Source organism: Lontra canadensis, unplaced genomic scaffold (assembly GCF_010015895.1).
Source record: "Lontra canadensis isolate GAN:19392208 unplaced genomic scaffold, GSC_riverotter_1.0 scaffold7, whole genome shotgun sequence".
Lineage (NCBI taxonomy): Eukaryota > Metazoa > Chordata > Mammalia > Carnivora > Mustelidae > Lontra > Lontra canadensis.
In genome coordinates this window covers 22,133,704-22,154,145 of record NW_022631001.1, presented here as the reverse complement: position 1 = coordinate 22,154,145, position 20,442 = coordinate 22,133,704, and the positions used below count along the sequence as shown (strand labels likewise).

General features: G+C 35.8%; 1 protein-coding gene across 3 annotated transcripts in view; it reads left to right on the top strand.

The window, feature by feature from the left end:
* ACER3 (alkaline ceramidase 3) overlaps nucleotides 1-20,442 on the top strand; it is a 162,325-nt gene that overhangs the window by 123,196 nt on the left and 18,687 nt on the right. For all 3 annotated transcript variants that reach the window (XM_032853005.1, XM_032853004.1, XM_032853006.1), the window contains exon 7: nucleotides 10,732-10,790. In XM_032853005.1, the coding sequence (XP_032708896.1) occupies nucleotides 10,732-10,790 (59 nt within the window). The remainder of the gene's footprint in view (nucleotides 1-10,731; nucleotides 10,791-20,442) is intronic.

The following is a 20,442-nucleotide window of genomic DNA, read 5'->3' as shown; positions in this document are numbered from 1 at the left end:
ACTGAAAGTTAGAAAGGTTAAATAATTTGTCCAGTGTTTCTCACCTAGTTACTAGGAGCGCTGAAAATTGAACCCAGGTCTTTTTTATTCCAAAGCCCATATTCCTTCTGTGATATGATGATACTCCTGTAGCAGATTACTTTGCAATTTAGTTTATTATCAAAATGAAAATATTTTAGGTGAAAATTATAAAGAGCAAAAAAGATGTACTCTATTATCCTTTTTATTTAAAAGATGACTAATACTAGAATATGCACAGAAAAAAATTATGAAGGTCATATGACTACCTCTAGCTGCAGGAGAAACTGAGAAATCAAGCTTTTATAAAAGTGGGACATATTGTCGGCCAAATAAAATCAGTCTTCTACGAAGAAAAAAATAAAAGGAAAGATTGGATACTGAGTGGATGACTGGCAGGGTCTGGCCACAGATCCTAGGAGAGAATCAGAATGTATGGGGTGGAGGTGCTTGGGGAAAGAAGAAAAGTAATTTGGAAAAGCCTTAGTGCGCTGCCAGGGTATAGGTTCAAACTTATCCATTATTTGATATATTTAGCATACTCCTTAAGCAATCCATTCCCCTTGACTTCTCTATGGTGATGATTCCTAAATATGTTTCTTCAGCTTAGATTTTTTCTTCTAAGATTTAGACCCAGATATCTAACCTCTGTTCCCAGAGAGATCTACATGGATATCTCACTGACACCTCAAACTTTGAACATATCTAGAAATGAAATCACCATTTTTCTCTCCAGTATTTCTTCTCTTCCTGTGTTCCCTAACCCAAGGAAAATGTTACCATGCACCTAACTGCTAAAGTCGTAAACCAGGCCATCATTGACTTTCCCAACTCTTCTAACTGCCATATCAAATTACTATCAGTCCAAGCCCTAAATAGCTCTCTAATCTGTTTCTCTCTATTCTCACTGGTAGTACCCTGGTTCAGGCCCCATCACTCACCTAGGTTACTGTAATACCTTGCCATTGGTTGGTTTTCCATTGGTCTTGGCTCCCTCTAATTCATTCTCCACCCAGCAAGAGAGAGATAATATCTTTCTAATACATGAGTGATCATGTTGCACTATTGCTGAAACTTCCATTGACTTCCCTTTGTCTGTAAGATAAAGTTTAACTAAACATGACTTGAAAAGCTAGACTTGACCTCTGGTTTTACCTTTCTGACTTCATTTTTCCCACGCTTCCCTCCAACAATATATTCTAGACATACTTTTTTTTTTCATGCCAGTTTACTTTCTTCTAGCTCCAATCACACACACACACTCTCTCTCTCTCCCTCTTTTTTTTTTTTAGAGAGCGAGCACATGCACACAGGGTCAGGAGGAGCAGAAGGAGAGGGAGAGAGAGAATCTCAGGCAGGCTCCACACCCAGAGCAGACCCTGACACAAGGGCTTGATCTCAAGACACAAGATCATGACCTGAGCCAGAATCAAGAGTCCAACACCTAAATGACTGAGCGACCCAGGCGCCTCTCTTCTAGCTTCTCTTAATAATATTTCAGTGGTTATTAATGATGTTTCAAGTAATGTTTCAGTTATAAAATTAAAAATCATATTCTCCATAAAAGTCTTTCTCATCTGCATAAGTCTAGGTGGCTTTCGAATGTACTTACAAAGTACTCTGTATAGTCCCTGTCACAGAATTAAATACTACATTTTTAATTGCCTGATTACTTATCTCTTTCCACACTAGATTGTAATTGCTGTGAGGGCAGTCATCATGCCTTCCTTGTTCACCATTAGAACATCATGGCTGCAGTTATGGATTTAATCTGACAGTCAACCTCTAATCAGGTTTAATCTGATTCTGTGTTTACTTAGCTCTATAAAGAAATACATGGTAGAGAATACAGCAAGTATAATATTTTCATCTCATCAGGAGATCCAGAGTTATTTATATATACAGATTCTTTTGTCCTCTCATCCACATAAGTTATGTATAGCTGCCAGGGATGAGAGCTAAGTGTAGTGGAGGTCATTATAACACAAAGGAGGTACAGCCCCCTTTTCCTACCATTCTTTATGATGAGCACCTTTCATATTGTTCTCATGCAGGCCCAAGCCTTTAACCTAGGTGCAGTCCTTCACAACTGGAGCAGACAAAACATTTTCCATTTATCTTAACTGTGGTATTCAAGGCTGGGAAACTGAGGTCATTCTTAACCAGCCCTGCATCAAGACAATGCCTGATACTAATCCTTTGCTCCACATCATAATATCCCCAGGGTCTAGCACAATGCTCAATAAATATTTGTTGGAGTCTATTGTTGTAGAGAGACTAAGTAGTAGGCAGGAGCCATTTCAAGGTGTTATAAAAGAGTCCACATGAAATATAAAGATATGGGAAGGTTGAAAGTGAAAGTGTGGGAAAGTATATATACCATGCAAACACTAAGCATAATTGTGTTATATGTGGATAGTTATTTTATTATAGAACAAAACAGACTTCAAGGGAAAAGCATTTCTCTTGTTAAGAAGGGTTTACTTCATAGTGTTAAAAATACTCAATTCATCAGAAAATTATAATAATTTAAAATTTATATGTATCTAATACATGTAATGTCTCAAATATATAATGCAAAAATTGACAGAACTAAAAGAAAAAATAGACAAATCTATAATTTTAGGTGATTTTAATAGCTCTCAGTAATTTATATAAGATATAAAATATTTAAACAACATGTTTAAGAAACTTGATTCATGGGGCACCTGGGTGGCTCAGTCACCTGGGCGGCCAACTCTTGATTTTGGCTCAGGTCATGATCCTTAGGGTCCTGAGATCCAGCCCTATGTCAGGCTTCCCACTCAGCAGGGAGTCTACTTAAGGACTCTCTCCCTCCCGCTCCTTCTGCCCCTCTCCCCGCTCATACAGTCTCGCTCCCTGAAATTAATTAACTAATTAAAAGGAAACTTGCCAGATGTAAAATACTGCATCCAACAATTGCAGAAACACATTTTTTTTTCAATCCCTTAGAGAACATTTACAAAAATTTACCATACACTTGCCCACACAGCATCTTAAATTTCAAAGGATTGGAGTCAAAATATAATTTCTGACTGTAATGCAATTATATTAAATATAAGTAATATAATTCTAAATAACACATGGATCAAAGAAATCATAGATACTGGAAAATACTTTGAGTTGAATCATAATGAAAATAAATATATGTTAGGGGTGCCTGGGTGGCTCAGTCGTTGGGCATCTGCCTTTGGCTCAGGTGGTGATCCCAGGGTCCTGGGATCGAGCCCTACATTGGGCTTCTTGCTTGGCGGGAAGCCTGCTTCTCCTTCTTCCATTCCCCCTGCTTGTATTCCTTCTTTCGCTGTCTCTCTCTCTGTCAAATTAATAAATAAAATCTTTTTGAAAAATAAAAATAAATAAACACATGTTAAAACTTGTAGGTCTCTGCAAAATTAATACTTAGAGACAAATATTTAGCTTTAAAATGTGTATACCAAAAAAGAAGAAGAAGAAGAAGACCCAAAAGAGGAGTTTTGTCATGTATTTCAAGGAACAAGGGAAAGATAAATAGCAAAAATGAATACAAGAGAAAACAAATATAGGGGCACCTGGGTGGCTCAGTGGGTTAAAGCCTCTGCCTTTGGCCCAGGTCATGATCCCAGGGTCCTGGGATTGAGCCCCGCATCTGGCTCTCTGCTCAGCAGGGAGCCTGCTTCTTCCTCTCTCTGCCTGTCTCTCTGCCTACTTGTGATCTCTGTCTGTCAAATAAATAAATAAAATCTTAAAAAAAAAAAAAAAAGGGCGCCTGGGTGGCTCAGTGGGTTAAGCCTCTGCCTTCAGCTCAGGTCATGATCTCAGGGTCCTGGGATCGAGGCCCACATAGGGCTCTCCACTTGGTGGGGAGCCTGCTTCTCCCTCTCTCTCTCTGCTTGTGATCTCTCTCTGTCAAATAAATAAATAAAATCTTTTTAAAAAAAGAAAGAAGACAAATATAGAGAAAATCAGCAAAGCCATAAGTTTCTTCTTCAAAAAGACAAATAAAATTAACATATATCCATAGCAAATTTGATCAAGGAGGAAAAAGGCAAGCTCAAATAATACCAGAAATGAAAGGAGGATACCACATCAAATACTAGAGGCATTAAAAAGTTAATTGACTATTATGAGGGACATTATACCAATAAATTTAAAGTTTTATTTTTTAAGTGGACAGATTTCCTAGAAGTATAACCTGCTAAGAGAAATAAGTCAGAATGAAATGCCATGTATTTTCACTCATAGGTGGAATTTAAGAAACAAAGGGGAAAAAAGCCAAATAAACTCTTAACTATAAAGAACAAACTGTTGGTTACCAGAGAGAAGGAGGGATGAGTGAGATAGGTGGGGGGTTGGGGGGGGATTAAGAGTACACCTTTGATAAGCATTGAGTAATGTATAGAATTATCGAATAATGATTCAACAATTGTGATATTGTTGAATTGCAGTAGTGATACTGTACACCTGAAACTAATCTAACAATTATACTGGAATTAATAGAAAAAAAAAAACTGTATTTGGAAACAGGTTCTTGAAAGAATTAACATAAAATGAGGTCATATGGATAGGCCATAATCCAGTATGACTGGTGTCCTTATAAAGAGAGATTAGGACACAGTTATTATACAGAAGAAGATCATATAAAGATGTCAAAAAAGATGACCATCTATAAGCCTAAAAGCAAATCCCTCAGAGGAAACCAAACATGCTTGCACCTTTATCTTGAATTTCTAGCCTCCAGAAATATAAGGAAATTTCTGTTGTTTAAGCAAAAAAAAAAAACCCTAAAGTCATTTTTGTAATAATTATTACCTATTTGTTGAAATAGGTCCGCATTATTAGAAAGATATGATAAAACAAAAATAAAATGCATATTCAAATAATAATTTTATGAAATATTATTAGTAAATATATTTAGTTTTAAATGTTTTTTTAAAACAATTATTAAATTACATTTAATTTATTAGACATTATTAATTATTAGATAGAAATGAAGTGGATATTAAGCAGCAGTGAAAATGAATACACCACAGCTCATATAACAAGCTGAATTAGTTCACAGACATCATATTGAGTAGAGAAAGTTTGACACATACATATTATAGGGTTCCATTTATAATGAGGTTCAAAACAGGCAAAAATAAACTCTAATATTAGAAATCAGAATAGTGGTCAATCTTGGGGAAGAGGGTATAAGGCTTGATGGGGTATTGAGGTTGATTTATGGTATGCTGTCAACAGTCCATTTTTTACTTATAAAGTCAAAGTACAAAGATACTTGTTTGTGATAATCATCAAAGCAGGTTTATCTTTTGAGCACTCGTGTGTGTGTGTTTTCAGTATGAAAAGTTTTTTAATCTTAAAGGAACGATAAAATGATAGACAACCAAGTGAAAACAAAAGATTGAACAATAGAGGACATCAAACAGCCACTAAACATACATTGTTCAACCTGTAACTTGGGAAATATACATAAAAAACCTCATAGATTGACAGAAATTTAGACATCTGACTATATCATAGGTTGGTGAGAATGTAGCACAAAAGAAACATACACTGGTTGAAGTAAAAATTGATAAAACCACTCTGGGAGACAGTTACACTTTTTTAGTTATTTTGATAATATATAACCTCTGACCTGGCAGTTACACTCCTAGGTACATCCCCTAGATAAATTTGTGTACATGTGCACTAGGATAAGAATGTTCATAGCAGTAAAAACTGGAAATAACCCCAAAATGTTGAACATAAGAATGGGTAAATACATTGTGGTATTTTTACCCAGTTAAATAGTATTTAATATAAGAAATGAATGAAATATGGCTACATACACAATGTAACTGAATCTTAAAGAACAAGATGAAAACAAAAGTGTGCACTATTACTCTATTATAAATAAAAATTCCGTTCTATTAAAATTCAAAAAACAGTATTTAGGAATTCATATTTAGGAGACCAGTTTAAGTTAGCAAATATGTAAAGAAAAGCAAAAAAATATTTATTATAAAAGTCAAAAGAGTGGTTTCCTCTAAGAAGATTGGGAGGGGGACTGGAAAGAGACACATGGAGTACTTTGGAATGTTAACGGGAATCTGTTTTTACCTAAATGGTACTTTCCCGGCTATTGATTTGTAAATACTTATAAAGTTGTACATTTCTTTTCTATGCAATTTTAAAATATTTAATATTTCATACTTTTAAAAGTTAAAATTTCCCACTAGGTTCAATTTTCCTGGTAGTGGTACCTATCCAGTGCTCAGTTTAGAGGAGAAAGAGTTGATGGAGCCGAGTCTAGGAAGATATTGGTAGGAACATATAGAATAAAGAACACAGGAATATATTAACATCAATCAAAAAGAAACAGGCATCTCTTTGGAGATAAGAATTGGGAGAAAGAATGTAGGGAGAAATTGCATCTGAATGCAGAAACATTTAGGAGGAAAATTTAAAAGAGTTCAAGGGACACCTGGGTAGTTCAGTCAGTTAAGCTTCTGGCTCTTGATTTCAGCTCAGAGCTGTGAGATCGAGCCCCACGTCAGGCAGGAGCAGAGCCTGCTTAAGATTCTCTCTCTCCCTCTCCCTCTGTCCCTCCCCTCACATCCCTTCTCTCCCTCTCTTAAAAATTATGATAAAAATAGTAAAAGAGTTCAGATTTATACTCTTATAAAATGGGAAGTAGAGTCATTTGCTTAAAGTGAAGCTAAAGAAAAAGGATCTAGGGAGTGAGGCAGCCTATGTATGGGAGAAGATATTTGTAAGAAGTCTGTTCTTTAAATTGTAACAATATCATACTCAAAGGGTCTGTCCAACAAGAACATCTAACAATTTTAAATATCTGTGCCCCTAACGTGGGAGCAGCCAACTATATAAACCAATTAATAACAAAATCAAAGAAACACATCGACAATAATACAATAATAGTAGGGGACCTTAATACTCCCCTCACTGAAATGGACAGATCATCCAAGCAAAAGATCAACAAGGAAATAAAGACCTTAAATGACACACTGGACCAGATGGACATCACAGATCTATTCAGAACATTCCACCCCAAAGCAATAGAATACACATTCTTTGCTAGTGCACAAGGAACATTCTCCAGAATAGCTTACATCCTGGGTCATAAATCAGGTCTCAACCAGTATCAAAAGATTGAGATCATTCCCTGCATATTTCCAGACCACAATGCTCTGAAGCTAGAACTCAATCACAAGAGGAAATTTGGAAAGAACCCAAATACATGGAGACTAAACAGCATCCTTCTAAAGAATGAATGGGTCAACCAGGAAATTAAAGAAAATTTGAAAAAATTCATGGAAACAAATGATAATGAAAACACAACGGTTCAAAATCTGTGGGACACAGCAAAGGCAGTCCTGAGAGGAAAATATATAGCGATACAAGCCTTTTTCAAGAAACAAGAAAGGTCTCAAGTACACAACCTAACCCTACACCTAAAAGAGCTGGAGAAAGAACAAGAAAGAAACCCTAAACCCAGCAGGAGAAGAGAAATCATAAAGATCAGAGCAGAAATCAATGAAATAGAAACCAAAAAAACAATAGAACAAATCAACGAAACTAGGAGCTGGTTCTTTGAAAGAATTAATAAAATTGATAAACCCCTGGCCAGACTTATCAAAAAGAAAAGAGAAAGGACCCAAATAAATAAAATCATGAATGAAACAGGAGAGATCACAACTAACACCAAAGAAATACAGACAATTATAAGAACATATTATGAGCAACTCTATGCCAACAAATTTGACAATCTGGAAGAAATGGATGCATTCCTAGAGACATATAAACTACCACAACTGAACCAGGAAGAAATAGAAAGCCTGAACAGACCCATAACCAGTAAGGAGATTGAAACAGTCATCAAAAATCTCCAAACAAACAAAAGCCCAGGGCCAGATGGCTTCCCGGGGGAATTCTACCAAACATTTAAAGAAGAACTAATTCCTATTCTCCTCAAACTGTTCCAAAAAATAGAAATAGAAGGAAAACTTCCAAACTCATTTTATGAGGTCAGCATCACGTTGATCCCAAAACCAGACAAGGATCCCATCAAAAAAGAGAATTACCAATATCCCTGATGAACACGGATGCAAAAGTTCTCACCAAAATACTAGCCAATAGGATCCAACAGTACATTAAAAGGATTATTCACCACGACCAAGTGGGATTTATTCTAGGGCTGCAGTGTTGGTTCAACATCCGCAAATCAATCAGTGGGATACAATACATTAATAAAAGAAAGAACAAGAACCATATGATACTCTCAGTAGATGTTGAAAAAGCATTTGACAAAGTACAGCATCCCTTCCTGATCAAAACTCTTCAAAGTGTAGGAATAGAGGGCACATACCTCAATATTATCAAAGCCATCTATGAAAAACCCATTGCAAATATCATTCTCAATGGAGAAAAACTGAAAGCTTTTCCACTAAGGTCAGGAACACGGCAGGGATGTCCATTATCACCACTGCTATTCAACAAGGTACTAGAAGTCCATTCCTCAGCCATCAGACAACAAAAAGAAATCAAAGGCATCCAGATCGGCCAAGAAGAAGTCTTTGCAGATGATATGATACTATACGTGGAAAACCCAAAAGACTCCACTCCAAATCTGCTAGAACTTGTACAGGAATTCAGTAAAGTGTCAGGATATAAAATCAATGCACAGAAATCAGTTGCATTTCTCTACACCAACAACAAGACAGAAGAAAGAGAAATTAAGGAGTCCATCCCATTTATGATTGCACCCAAAACCATAAGATACCTAGGAATAAACCTAACCAAAGAGACAAAGGATCTATACTAAGAAAACTATAAAATACTCATGAAAGAAATTGAGAAAGACACAAAGAAATGGAAAAATGTTCCATGCTCATGGATTGGATGAACAAATATTGTGAAAATGTCTGTGCTACCTAAAGCCATCTACACATTTAATGCAATCCCTATGAAAATCCCATCCATTTTTTTCAAAGAAATGGAACAGATAATCCTAAAATTTATATGGATCCAGAAAAGACCTCGAATAGCCAAAGGAATATTGAAAAAGAAAGCCAAAGTTGGTGGCATCACAATTCCGGACTTCAAGCTCTATTACAAAGCTGCCATCATCAAGACAGTATGGTACTGGCACAAAAACAGACACATAGATCAATGGAACAGAATAGAGAGCCCAGAAATAGACCCTCAATGCTATGGTCAACTAATCTTCGACAAAGCAGGAAAGAATGTCCAATGGAAAAAAGACCACCTCTTCAACAAATGGTGTTGGGAAAATTGGACAGCCACATGCAGAAAAATGAAATTGGACCATTTCCTTACACCACACACGAAAATAGACCCAAAATGGATGAAGGACCTCAATGTGAGAAAGGAATCCATCCAAATCCTTGAGGAGAACATAGGCAGCAAGCTCTTCGACCTCAGCCACAGCAACCTCTTCCTAGGAACATCTCCAAAGGCAAGGGAAGCAAGGGCAAAAATGAACTATTGGGACTTCATCAAGATCAAAATCTTTTGCACAGCAAAGGAAACAGTTAACAAAACCAAAAGACAACTGACAGAATGGGAGAAGATATTTGCAAATGACATATCAGATAAAGGGCTAGTATCCAAAATCTATAAAGAGCTTAGCAAACTCAACACCCAATCAAGAAATGGGCAGAGGACATGAACAAACATTTCTGCAAAGAAGATATCCAGATGGCCAACAGACACATGAAAAAGTGCTCCACATCACTCAGCATCAGGGAAATACAAATCAAAACTACAATGAGATACCACCTCACACCAGTCAGAATGGCTAAAATTAACAAGTCAGGAAATGATAGATGGTGGCGAGATGCGGAGAAAGGGGAACCCTCCTACACTGTTGGTGGGAATGCAAGCTTGTGCAACCACTCTTGAAAACAGCATGGAGGCTCCTCAAAAAGTTGAAAATAGAGCTACCTTACGACCCAGCAATTGCACTGCTGGGTATTTACCCTAAAGATACAAACGTAGTGATCCGAAGGGGCACATGCACCCAAATGTTTATAGCAGCAATGTCCACAATATCCAAACTATGGAAAGAACCTAGATGTCCATCAACAGGTGAATGGATAAAGAAGATGTAGTATATATATATACAATGGAATACTATGCAGCCATCAAAAGAAATGAAATATTGCCATTTGCAATGACGTGGATGAAACTTGAGGGTATTGTGCTTAGCTAAATAAGTCAATCAGAGAAATACAACTATCATATGATCTCCCTGATATGAGGAAGTGGAGATGCAACATGGGGCGTTTGGGGGGTAGGAAAAGAATAAATGAAACAAGATGGGATTGGGAGGGAGACAAGCCATAAGAGACTCTTAATGTCACAAAAGAAACGGAGGTTGGCCAGGGGGAGCGGGGTAGGGAGAGGGTGGTGGGGTTATGGACATTGGGGAGGGTATGTGCTATGGTGAGTGCTGTGAAGTGTGTAAACCTGGCGATTCACAGACCTGTACCCCTGGGGCTAATTATACATTATATGTTTATTAAAAAAATTTAAAAATTAAAAAAAATTAAAACAAATAAAATAAATAAAATGTAACAAAAGATAATAAATACTTACATTTTATTGAGAGGGCCAATTTTATAGGTAAAATATACTTCCTTTGCCAAAAAATAATGGTTTTACTAACTTCATTTTTCTTTTCTTATTCAGGTCATGTATGGAATGTTGGTCTTCACATTAGTACTTCGATCTATTTATATTGTTACATGGTAAGTGGTTTGGATCAACAGTATGATTAGATTACATTCAAGCAATAAATCTATAGCCTAAATTGAAATAACACCAACTCTAGCAGTGATATTGATAAAAAACTTTAGGCCAACATTTATTGTGGTATAAGATAGTGAATACTAGTTCTTTAAGCAAGGTGTTAATTGGCATCCTATAAAAACAAAAGTTCCACATTAATTTGAGGAAAACTGTATGATGGCCTCCTTTTGAGTATTTGTAATGTACATTAATATATTGCCTTGAAAAATCCCTACAGTAAAAAAAAAATTGTTTTTGTTTCTCTGAAACTATGTGACTCAGAACCCTTCTTACAAACCACTATTTAAGGAAGAAAATGTCACAAAGAATCAGTAACTCCAGAGAGATTATTTAGGAAATAGTCATAATCTTTGTAGAGTTTATGAAGATTAAATAATATTCATGTGAGTAACTTCCATGGGATCTGGCCATGCAGCATGTGCTCAACAAATGAATAATATGATTTATGGGTTTATCCTTTTTATTTTCTTTTTAAATTGAGCTTTTTATTTTGAGGTAATTGTAGAAGCACATGTATTAACAGAGATCTCCTACACCCTTTACCCATTTTCTCCAATGATAATGTCTTGCAAAACTATAGTACAACATTACAACCAGGATTTGACATTGACAGAGTCAATATACAGAACAATTCCATTGCCACAAGCATCTCTGTGTTGTCCTTTTGTAGCCGTACCCACTTACCTCCTACCCCATCATCTCACCACCTATTCTTAACCCCTGGCATTCACTAATCTGTCCTTCATTTATATGATTTTTTTATCTCAAAGATATTATGTAAATGGAATCATACAGTATATATAATAACCTTTGGGATTGGCCTTTTGCATTCAGCATAATTTACTGGAGATGAGTACAATTTGTTGAGTGTGTCAGTAGTCCATCCGTTTCTATTGCTTAGTAATATTCCATGATATGGATGTATTACAGTTTAACTATTGACCTGTTAAATGACATCTGGATTGTTTCTAGTTTTTGACTATAAAGTTGCTGTGAACATTTGTTTTTAGGTTTCTGTGTGAATGTAAATTTTCCTTTCTCTGGGATAAATGCCCAGAGTGGAATTGCTAAATTGTATCATGGTATATGTTTTGTTTTTCTCAGAACTGCCATACTGTTTTCCAGCTGGGTTACCATTTTATATTTCCACCAGCAGTATCTGAGTAACCCAGTTTCTCTGCATTCTTCTCAATATTTCATGTTGTCACTATTTTTTTTACTTTACCCATTGTTACAGGTATGCACTAATCTCTCATTGTGGTTTTAATTTTCATTTCCCTGATGTCTAAACATTTTCATGCATTTATTTGCCATCCGTATATCCTCTTTGTTGAAATGATTGTGTCTTTACCCAATTTCTGATGGTATTGTTTCTTTTTTTTCAGTTGAGTTTTGAGAGTTCTTGATATATTTTAGATACTATTCCTTCATCAAATATGTAGCTAATAAATATTTTCTCTCCCAGTCTATACCTTGTCTTCTCATACTCTTCACAGAGTCTTTAATAGAGCAAAACAGTTTTGAATTTTAATGAAGTCTAATTTATCAGTTTTCATTTTATGGATATTTTTGGTGTCAAATATAAGGACTCTCTCCCTAACCCTAGATTCCTAGATTTTATCCTGTTTTTTTTCTTTTTTCTAAAAGTTTTGTATAGTTTTATATTTTACATTTGAGTTCATGATTTATTTTTAGCTAACTTTCATATAAGGTATAAGGCTTAGGTCAAGGTCTTTTTTTTTTTTTAACTTATGAATGTCCAGCTACCCTACCACTGGTTGAGAAGACTTCCTGAAATTTCCCCACTGTATCGCTTTTGCTCTTTCCTCAAAAATGATTCATATATATTTGTGTAAGTCTATTTCTGGGTTTTTTATTTTGTTACATTAATTTCTGTGTCCCTCCACCATTGCCACACTCTCTTGATTACTGTAGCCATAAATAATACAACTCTTCAAATCATGTAGACTGTTTCCTCTCAGTTCTTTTTAAAATTGTTTTTAGGTGTTTAGGTTCTTTTGTCTGTCCATATAAATTTTACAATATATATTTAAAATTTTTGTTTGAATTTTTTTAAGAATTACATTAAACCTACATATCAGTTTGTGAAGAAGTCACATCTTTACTGTGTTGAGTCTTCCAATCTTTAAACACATGTCTTTCCATTTATTTTGATTATTCTTTGATTTTGTTTATCAGCATTTTGGAGTTTCCATTTCTTTTTTTTTTTTAAGGTTTTATTTATTTATTTGACAGAGAGAAATCACAGAGGCAAGAGAGGCAGAGAGTAGGCAGAGAGGCAAGCAGCGGGGTGGGAGGCAGGCTTCCTGCTGAGCAGAGAGCCTGTTGCAGGGCTCGATCCCAGGACCCTAAGATCATGACCTAAGCCAAAGGCAAAGGCTTAACCCACTGAGCCACCCAGGTGCCCCTGGAGTTTCCATTTCTTGAGCAATTGTAAATGGTATTTTATTTTTAAATTTAGGTGTCCCCATGTTCATTGCTATTATATAGAAATACAGTTGGTTTTCTTTATGTTTATCTCATATTCTTCCACCTTCTGAAAATAGTTCTAGAAGACTTTTATAGATGCCTGAGATTTGTTGCAAATAGGGCCAGTTTTTATCATCCTTTCTAATGTATGTGCTTTTCATTTCCATTTTTGCCTTATTATCCTATCTAGAACTTCCAGGACTATATTGAATAAGAGTGGTGAGAGTAGATTTCCTAGCCTTGTTTTTAGTTTTAGGGGAAATGTATTCAGTCTTTCACCATTAACTTAAGTGCAGTGTTCGCTGTATGGTTTTTGTAGATGTTCTTTATCAAGTTGAGGAAGTTCAATTTCATCATTTTTTCAATATCAGTTGATTTGATCACCTGATTTTTTCTGCAGTCTGTGAGTATTATTGTTATTACATTGATTGATTTTCAAATATTGAACCAGCTTTGTTATTCTGAATAAACCCCACTTAATCATGGTATAAAATTATTTTTTTATTGCCAAATGATACTTGTTAATGTTTTGTTAAGGATTTTTACATCTATAATCATGAAGAATATTGATTTATAGATTTATTTTTTGTTTCACAGTTCTGGAGACTAGAAGTCAGAAATCAAGGTGTCAGTATGGCCATGATTCCTTTGAAACCTGTAGGGTTTCCCCTTGTCTTTAGTTTTCAAAATTTTATCTGTGATGTGTCTTGATACGGTTTTTTTGGGTTAACATGTTTGAGGTTAGCTCAGCTTCTTGAATCTGTGGGTTTATGGTGTTCTTTTGGTTGTGGGGGGAAGAGTTTTTTGGCTAAATTTGAAAGTTTTTCAGCCCTGCCTTTCTTCTCTCCTTCCAGGACACCAGTAACATGAATGCCAGATCTTTTGTTTTAGTCCCACCTTCTTATGGCCTGATGAGGAGGTCAGTCTAGACTTCCCACTCAGTCTTTGCAGCATGGATGAGGGTGAGACTAGAGGCTTTTCTGTAGCCAAACATCACAGTGTGTAGCTATAAAATATTAGTTACTATGTAAATTTTCAGTCTTGCTAGGCTGCCTCTTTCTTGGTCATTTGGCTAGAGAGAGCAGGCTTTTGTTGGGCTGGGGTTTTTTTGTCTGTACCTAGTGACATTTCTGGGTTGCTATCATTTTCATTTCCAACTCTGGGATATATAAGGCAAAAAGAAAACACACGGAATGTACCAATGTAGTGTAAGTCATGTCCCACAGTCTCTAGCCAGCTGGCCGCCTTCTCTCCACCTTTCAGAGTCTTCTTATGTTTGTTTTTATATAATATTCAGGATTTTTAATTGTACTTAGTGAGAAGAGCAAGGGAAAGTGTGCCTGTTTAATCTTCCCAGAAGCAGAAGTCCCTTATTTATTCTGCTTTCATTTTATCTTTTTTAAAAGATTTTATTTATTAGATAGAGAGAGAGATCACAAGTAGGCAGAGAGGCAGGCAGAGAGGGGGGGGAAGCAGGCTCCCCACCAAGCAGAGAGCCTGATGTGGGGCTCGATCCCAGGACCCTGAGATCATGACCTGAGCCAAAGGCAGAGGCTTAACCTACTGAGCCACCCAGGTGCCCCTATTCTGCTTTTAATCTAGGCATCGTAGGGAACGGTAAAGAAGCATAAAATACAGTTCTTGCCCTAAATCAAGTCCAAAAGATAGGATACCAATACTTTTAGAAACACAAATGACAGTTCTGTAAAAAGTGGTTTAACAGTAGAAGTCCTAGGAGATAAAACATCTTTTTTTTAATCTGTCTCGCCACAGCTACTTTCTTATATCTCCATTTGGTGATCATTTCATTTAGTATTGTTCATTGTTTACCTATCTGTCTTGTCCATCTATCTTGTGTTTCTTGAAGTCTTAGTTATCATGGTAATTCCTGGAATTCAGAAGAGTGGTTATCAGTAAAGATATTTTAAAATCAGAAAGAACTTGTTTTCTGGGGAATTTTTTGTTGTTGTTTTTTAACTATGACAAGATATATCTGAAAGTCTCTTGTAACAAAACATTTAGAAATTGTGGATAAAGCACAATAAACATACTTTTAAATGCATAGCTGAACTAAAAAAAAAAATGTAAAGAAAATTCTAAAGCATCAAATGTGGAGAAGGAACTGAAAACTAAACTAACAAATGAGTTCTGAAATCATGAGCAGTTACAAGGCAACTTGTCTTTTAGCCTCAGTTTTAGGTAGGAAAAGTGACTCCCCTGTGAATTTGTAGTCACTGTTCTGCCTTCCCATAGATTTTGGATTCAAATACACATTACTTTTATTGTCTGGGAAACTTCATGGTCTAAAATTATCTTAAACCGATCCAACATTCCTAGAGCCCCAGTATATCTGAGAGAAGCAAAAGCAAATTATCTTTAAAGAAATGTAGTTTTATGTAAGCCCCATAGGATTTCTGCATATTGGATGGAGATCAAACAAGTGTGCACAATCAATTCCAAAACCAGAGAAGGAAGTAAACTACCATAAGTGAAAGTCAGGAGAAACACAAATCAGTTAGAAATCAACTCCCCCAAATCAGATGCTGAATATAAAATAACTATTTAGGAAACATTTAGTAAAATGTAAGAGAAAATGAAAAGGAACAAGAGATTATCGAAAGTGAAATTCCAGATTTGAAAAAGAATCAAAGAACTTCCAACATTAAAAAATATATATTGAAATTTAAAAACTCAATGGATAAGCTAAAAATTAAATTAGACACAGATGAAGAGAGAATTAATTAAATTGGAAGGCAAGTCTAAAGAAATAAGCCAAAAAGCATTATAGGGAAATAACAATCCTTATGGTGGGTCCAAGGGAAAGAATAGGAAAAACTGAGGGGCGCCTGGGTGGCTCAGTGGGTTAAAGCCTCTGCCTTCGGCTCAGGTCATGATCCCAGGGTCCTGGGATCAAGCCCCGCATTGGGCTCTCTGCTCAGCAGGGAGCCTGCTTCCCTTCCTCTCTCTCTGCCTGCCTCTCTACCTAATTGTGATCTGTCTGTCAAATATATAAAATCTTAAAAAAAAAAAAGAATAGCAAAAATTGGGACAGACTAGATATTCAAAGAGATAGTAGGTATAATGTAGATGCTAGAAAACTAAAAGCTGTATTTACCTTATTTCTTTTGCTGGTAAGTTTCCAGATAGATTCAGGTTCTGCCACTCACATGTATTCACATAAGACTGAATTCAGAACCAGGTTGAGTGGGGGAAAGAAATGGTAGTATGTAAGGCATCCATTTACTAGTATGAATCTAGGTGTGCATCATGGCTCTTGAAACAAGTGTGATGATAGCTTCCTGATATATGAATTGTAGCTAAGGTTATCGTATGATGCTGGGTGCAACAGTGGTCCAGAGGTTTCCCAATTCTCCAGCTTCCTAAATGTGAAAAAGAAAAAAGTTCCTTTGGCAAGGTAATTCTGTGGTAGTATTCATGAGTCATTTCTAGAGAGCCTAATACTTGCTCATTCATCATTTTGGTTGGAATTGATTGTTAAATTCTTTTCTGCTCTAAATGGAGCTATTATTTGCAGCTGAATTCTGATTGTTACCTGTAGAAAAAGCATACTGAAATTGCTGAAATCCAAAGACAGAGATCTTAATACATCCAGAGACAGAAGATGTATTAACAAGGGAATAGTCAACAACAGACTTATCAACAGCAACAATGGAAGCCAAAACACAGTAGACTATTATCTTCAAAATGCTGAGAGAAATTAACCATCAACTTAGAATTGTGTACCCAAATATCTTTCAAAAACAGGGACAAGATAAAGGCATTTTAAAACAACAAAAATGGGAAAAGTTTGCCAATATACCTCACTAAAAGACTTTCCTTTTAGGAACTACTTTAGCTGGTGCCAAAAAAAAAAAAAATGATATATCTTTCGGATTATCTGAACAAAATATTGTGACTATTTCATATCTAATTTGAGATGTTTTTAAATGAAACTAAAGTAGTGGACAAAATAATATGAGATACAAGGGGATAATCTTAGTTACATAGTTCTTGAGGTCCTTTTTATTTGGGAAGAAGGTACAGACAGTGATTAATTTTAGATTTTACGTGTGTGTTTTTGATAGCCATTAGAAACAGCAATTGATTTTGTAGTGACTTTCCAAAAACATGAGGGAGTAAATGGAATTATATAACTGAATCCAAAAGAAATTAGGAAAAGAAGGGTAAAAGGGGAAGCAGAGGGAAATTAGAACAAATTCAAAGCAGAAAATAAAGGGGTAGAAATAATTCAAAGTATATTAATAATCACAGTAAATATAAATGGACAAAGCTAAGCAATTAAAAAACAAAGACTCTCAAGCAGGGAAAAGAAATCCAGCTATGTGTTATTCATAAAAAGCGTGATTAAAACATAAATACACAGTGTTTTGCACACACAAAACATACTTAGCTTAAGAATTTTATCTCCTTTCTTAGCAGGTACCAGTTGCAAACAGGAATGAACTAGGAGCCAAAATGTGAAATGAAAAATGAAGCAGCTTTGTGCAGTTAGTAATTTCTAGTTTAAACTGTAACTGAACATTGTGGCTGCAAATGTATTATTTTATATTGTACTTTTTCCATCACTGAGGTTTGGACTTTAATAAAAGAAATTCCATAGTTTTTAAATGGTGGGTTTTTTCTTTTTTTTTTTTAAGATTTATTTATTTGACAGAGAGAGACAGCAGCAAGAGAGGGAACACAAGCAGGGGGAGTGGAAGAGGAAAAAGCAGGCTTCCCACCAAGTAGGGAGTCCGATGTGGGGCTCAGTCCCAGGACCCTGGGATGATGACTTGAGCTGAAGGCAGACGCTTAACAACACTGAGCCACACAGGCACTCCAGAAATTCCATAGTTTTTAATATCATAAAATGAGAATATTTCAACAGTATATTCTAGATAGCAATATACTAATTGAAGTGAATGCTTGTATATATTAAGTTATAGCCTTAAACCTTTGTTTCTAATGCCTTAACTGTCAAATCATTAAAACTTAAAAGCACAGTATTTTCTAATACTAAAAAGCAGGTATTTTATAAAATTATTTTAAAATTATACAAATTTTATAAAATTATATATAAAATTAAAAAGCAAGTATTTTATAATACTAGAAAAGTATTATAGTCAGCATGCTAGACCAAGAAGTAAACACTGAAGTGACTAGAGCAGGTACTGATGCTGTCAGAAGCACTATGTGCTTTGCTGTGTTTATGCTACAAAAGTGCCATATTAGACTGTAGCTAGCTAGTATTGCTGCCTTATGTAACTCCAAAGAGGAAAACAGGACTTGATTAACTGAGTGCTCATTTCTTTTAAGATACTGCTATTATTCTTGGCTTTAATAGGTCATGCAGATTTATGTAGCTGCTATTTTCATTTACTTAGCATTACTTTAATACCTTGAATGGAGAACCAGACATTCTCTCTTCACCTGACTAGCAATGGCCATTTAACTCTAGTAGCAAAACAAACAAACAAACAAAAAAACATTTTTTTATGAAAATTGGTGACAGCTGGCACTTAAGATCAGAAGAGTTATTTATACTTCATGCTTAAGATGCTCTCTGCCCAAAGCTCTGAAAGACTTTAAGATAGAAAGTAATACTTACTACAATACTGAGTTTTCATAGAATTATTAATTTGATAATAAAACCCACCTATTTGGGGCACCTGGGTGGCTCAGTGGGTTAAGCCTCTGCCTTCGGCTCAGGTCATGATCCCAGCATCCTGGGATCGAGTCCCACATCGGGCTCCTTGCTCAGCGGGGAGCCTGCTTCTCCCTCTGCCTCTGCCTGCCATTCTGTCTGTGCTCGCTCACTCTCCCTCTCTCTCTGACAAATAAATGAAATCTTTAAAAAAAAAACAAACCCACCTGATTAGTTTCAAAAAATCCACATAAATACACAGTACTTTTTTTTAAAAAGGGTATAAAAACAGTATGTGCCATACCTCAATATTATCAAAGCCATCTATGAAAAACCCATCGCAAATATCATTCTCAATGGAGAAAAACTGAAAGCTTTTCCGCTAAGGTCAGGAACACGGCAGGGATGTCCATTATCACCACTGCTATTCAACATAGTACTAGAAGTCCTAGCCTCAGCAATCAGACAACAAAAAGAAATTAAAGGCATCCAAATCGGCAAAGAAGAAGTCAAACTATCACTCTTCGCAGATGATATGATACTATATGTGGAAAGCCCAAAAGACTCCACTCCAAAACTGCTAGAACTTGTACAGGAATTCAGTAAAGTGTCAGGATCTAAAATCAATGCACAGAAATCAGTTGCATTTCTCTATACCAACAACAAGACAGAAGAAAGAGAAATTAAGGAGTCAATCCCATTTACGATTGCACCCAAAACCATAAGATACCTAGGAATAAACCTAACCAAAGAGACTAAGAATCTATACACAGAAAACTATAAAGTACTCATGAAAGAAATTGAGGAAGACACAAAGAAATGGAAAAATGTTCCATGCTCCTGGATTGGAAGAATAAATATTGTGAAAATGTCTATGCTACCTAAAGCCATCTATACATTTAATGCAATTCCTATCAAAGTACCATCCATTTTTTTTTAAAGAAATGGAACAAATAATCCTAAAATTTATATGGAACCAGAAAAGACTGCGAATAGCCAAAGGAATATTGAAAAAGAAAGCCAAAGTTGGTGGCATCACAATTCCGGACTTCAAGCTCTATTACAAAGCTGTCATCATCAAGACAGCATGGTACTGGCACAAAAACAGACACATAGATCAATGGAACAGAATAGAGAGCCCAGAAATAGACCCTCAACTCTATGGTCAACTAGTCTTCGACAAAGCAGGAAAGAATGTCCAATGGAAAAAAGACGGCCTCTTCAATAAATGGTGTTGGGAAAATTGGACAGCCACATGCAGAAAAATGAAATTGGATCATTTCCTTACACCACACACGAAAATAGACTCAAAATGGATAAAGGACCTCAATGTGAGAAAGGAATCCATCAAAATCCTTGAGGAGAACACAGGCAGCAACCTCTTCGACCTCAGCCGCAGCAACATCTTCCTAGGAACATCGCCAAAGGCAAGGGAAGCAAGGGCAAAAATGAACTAT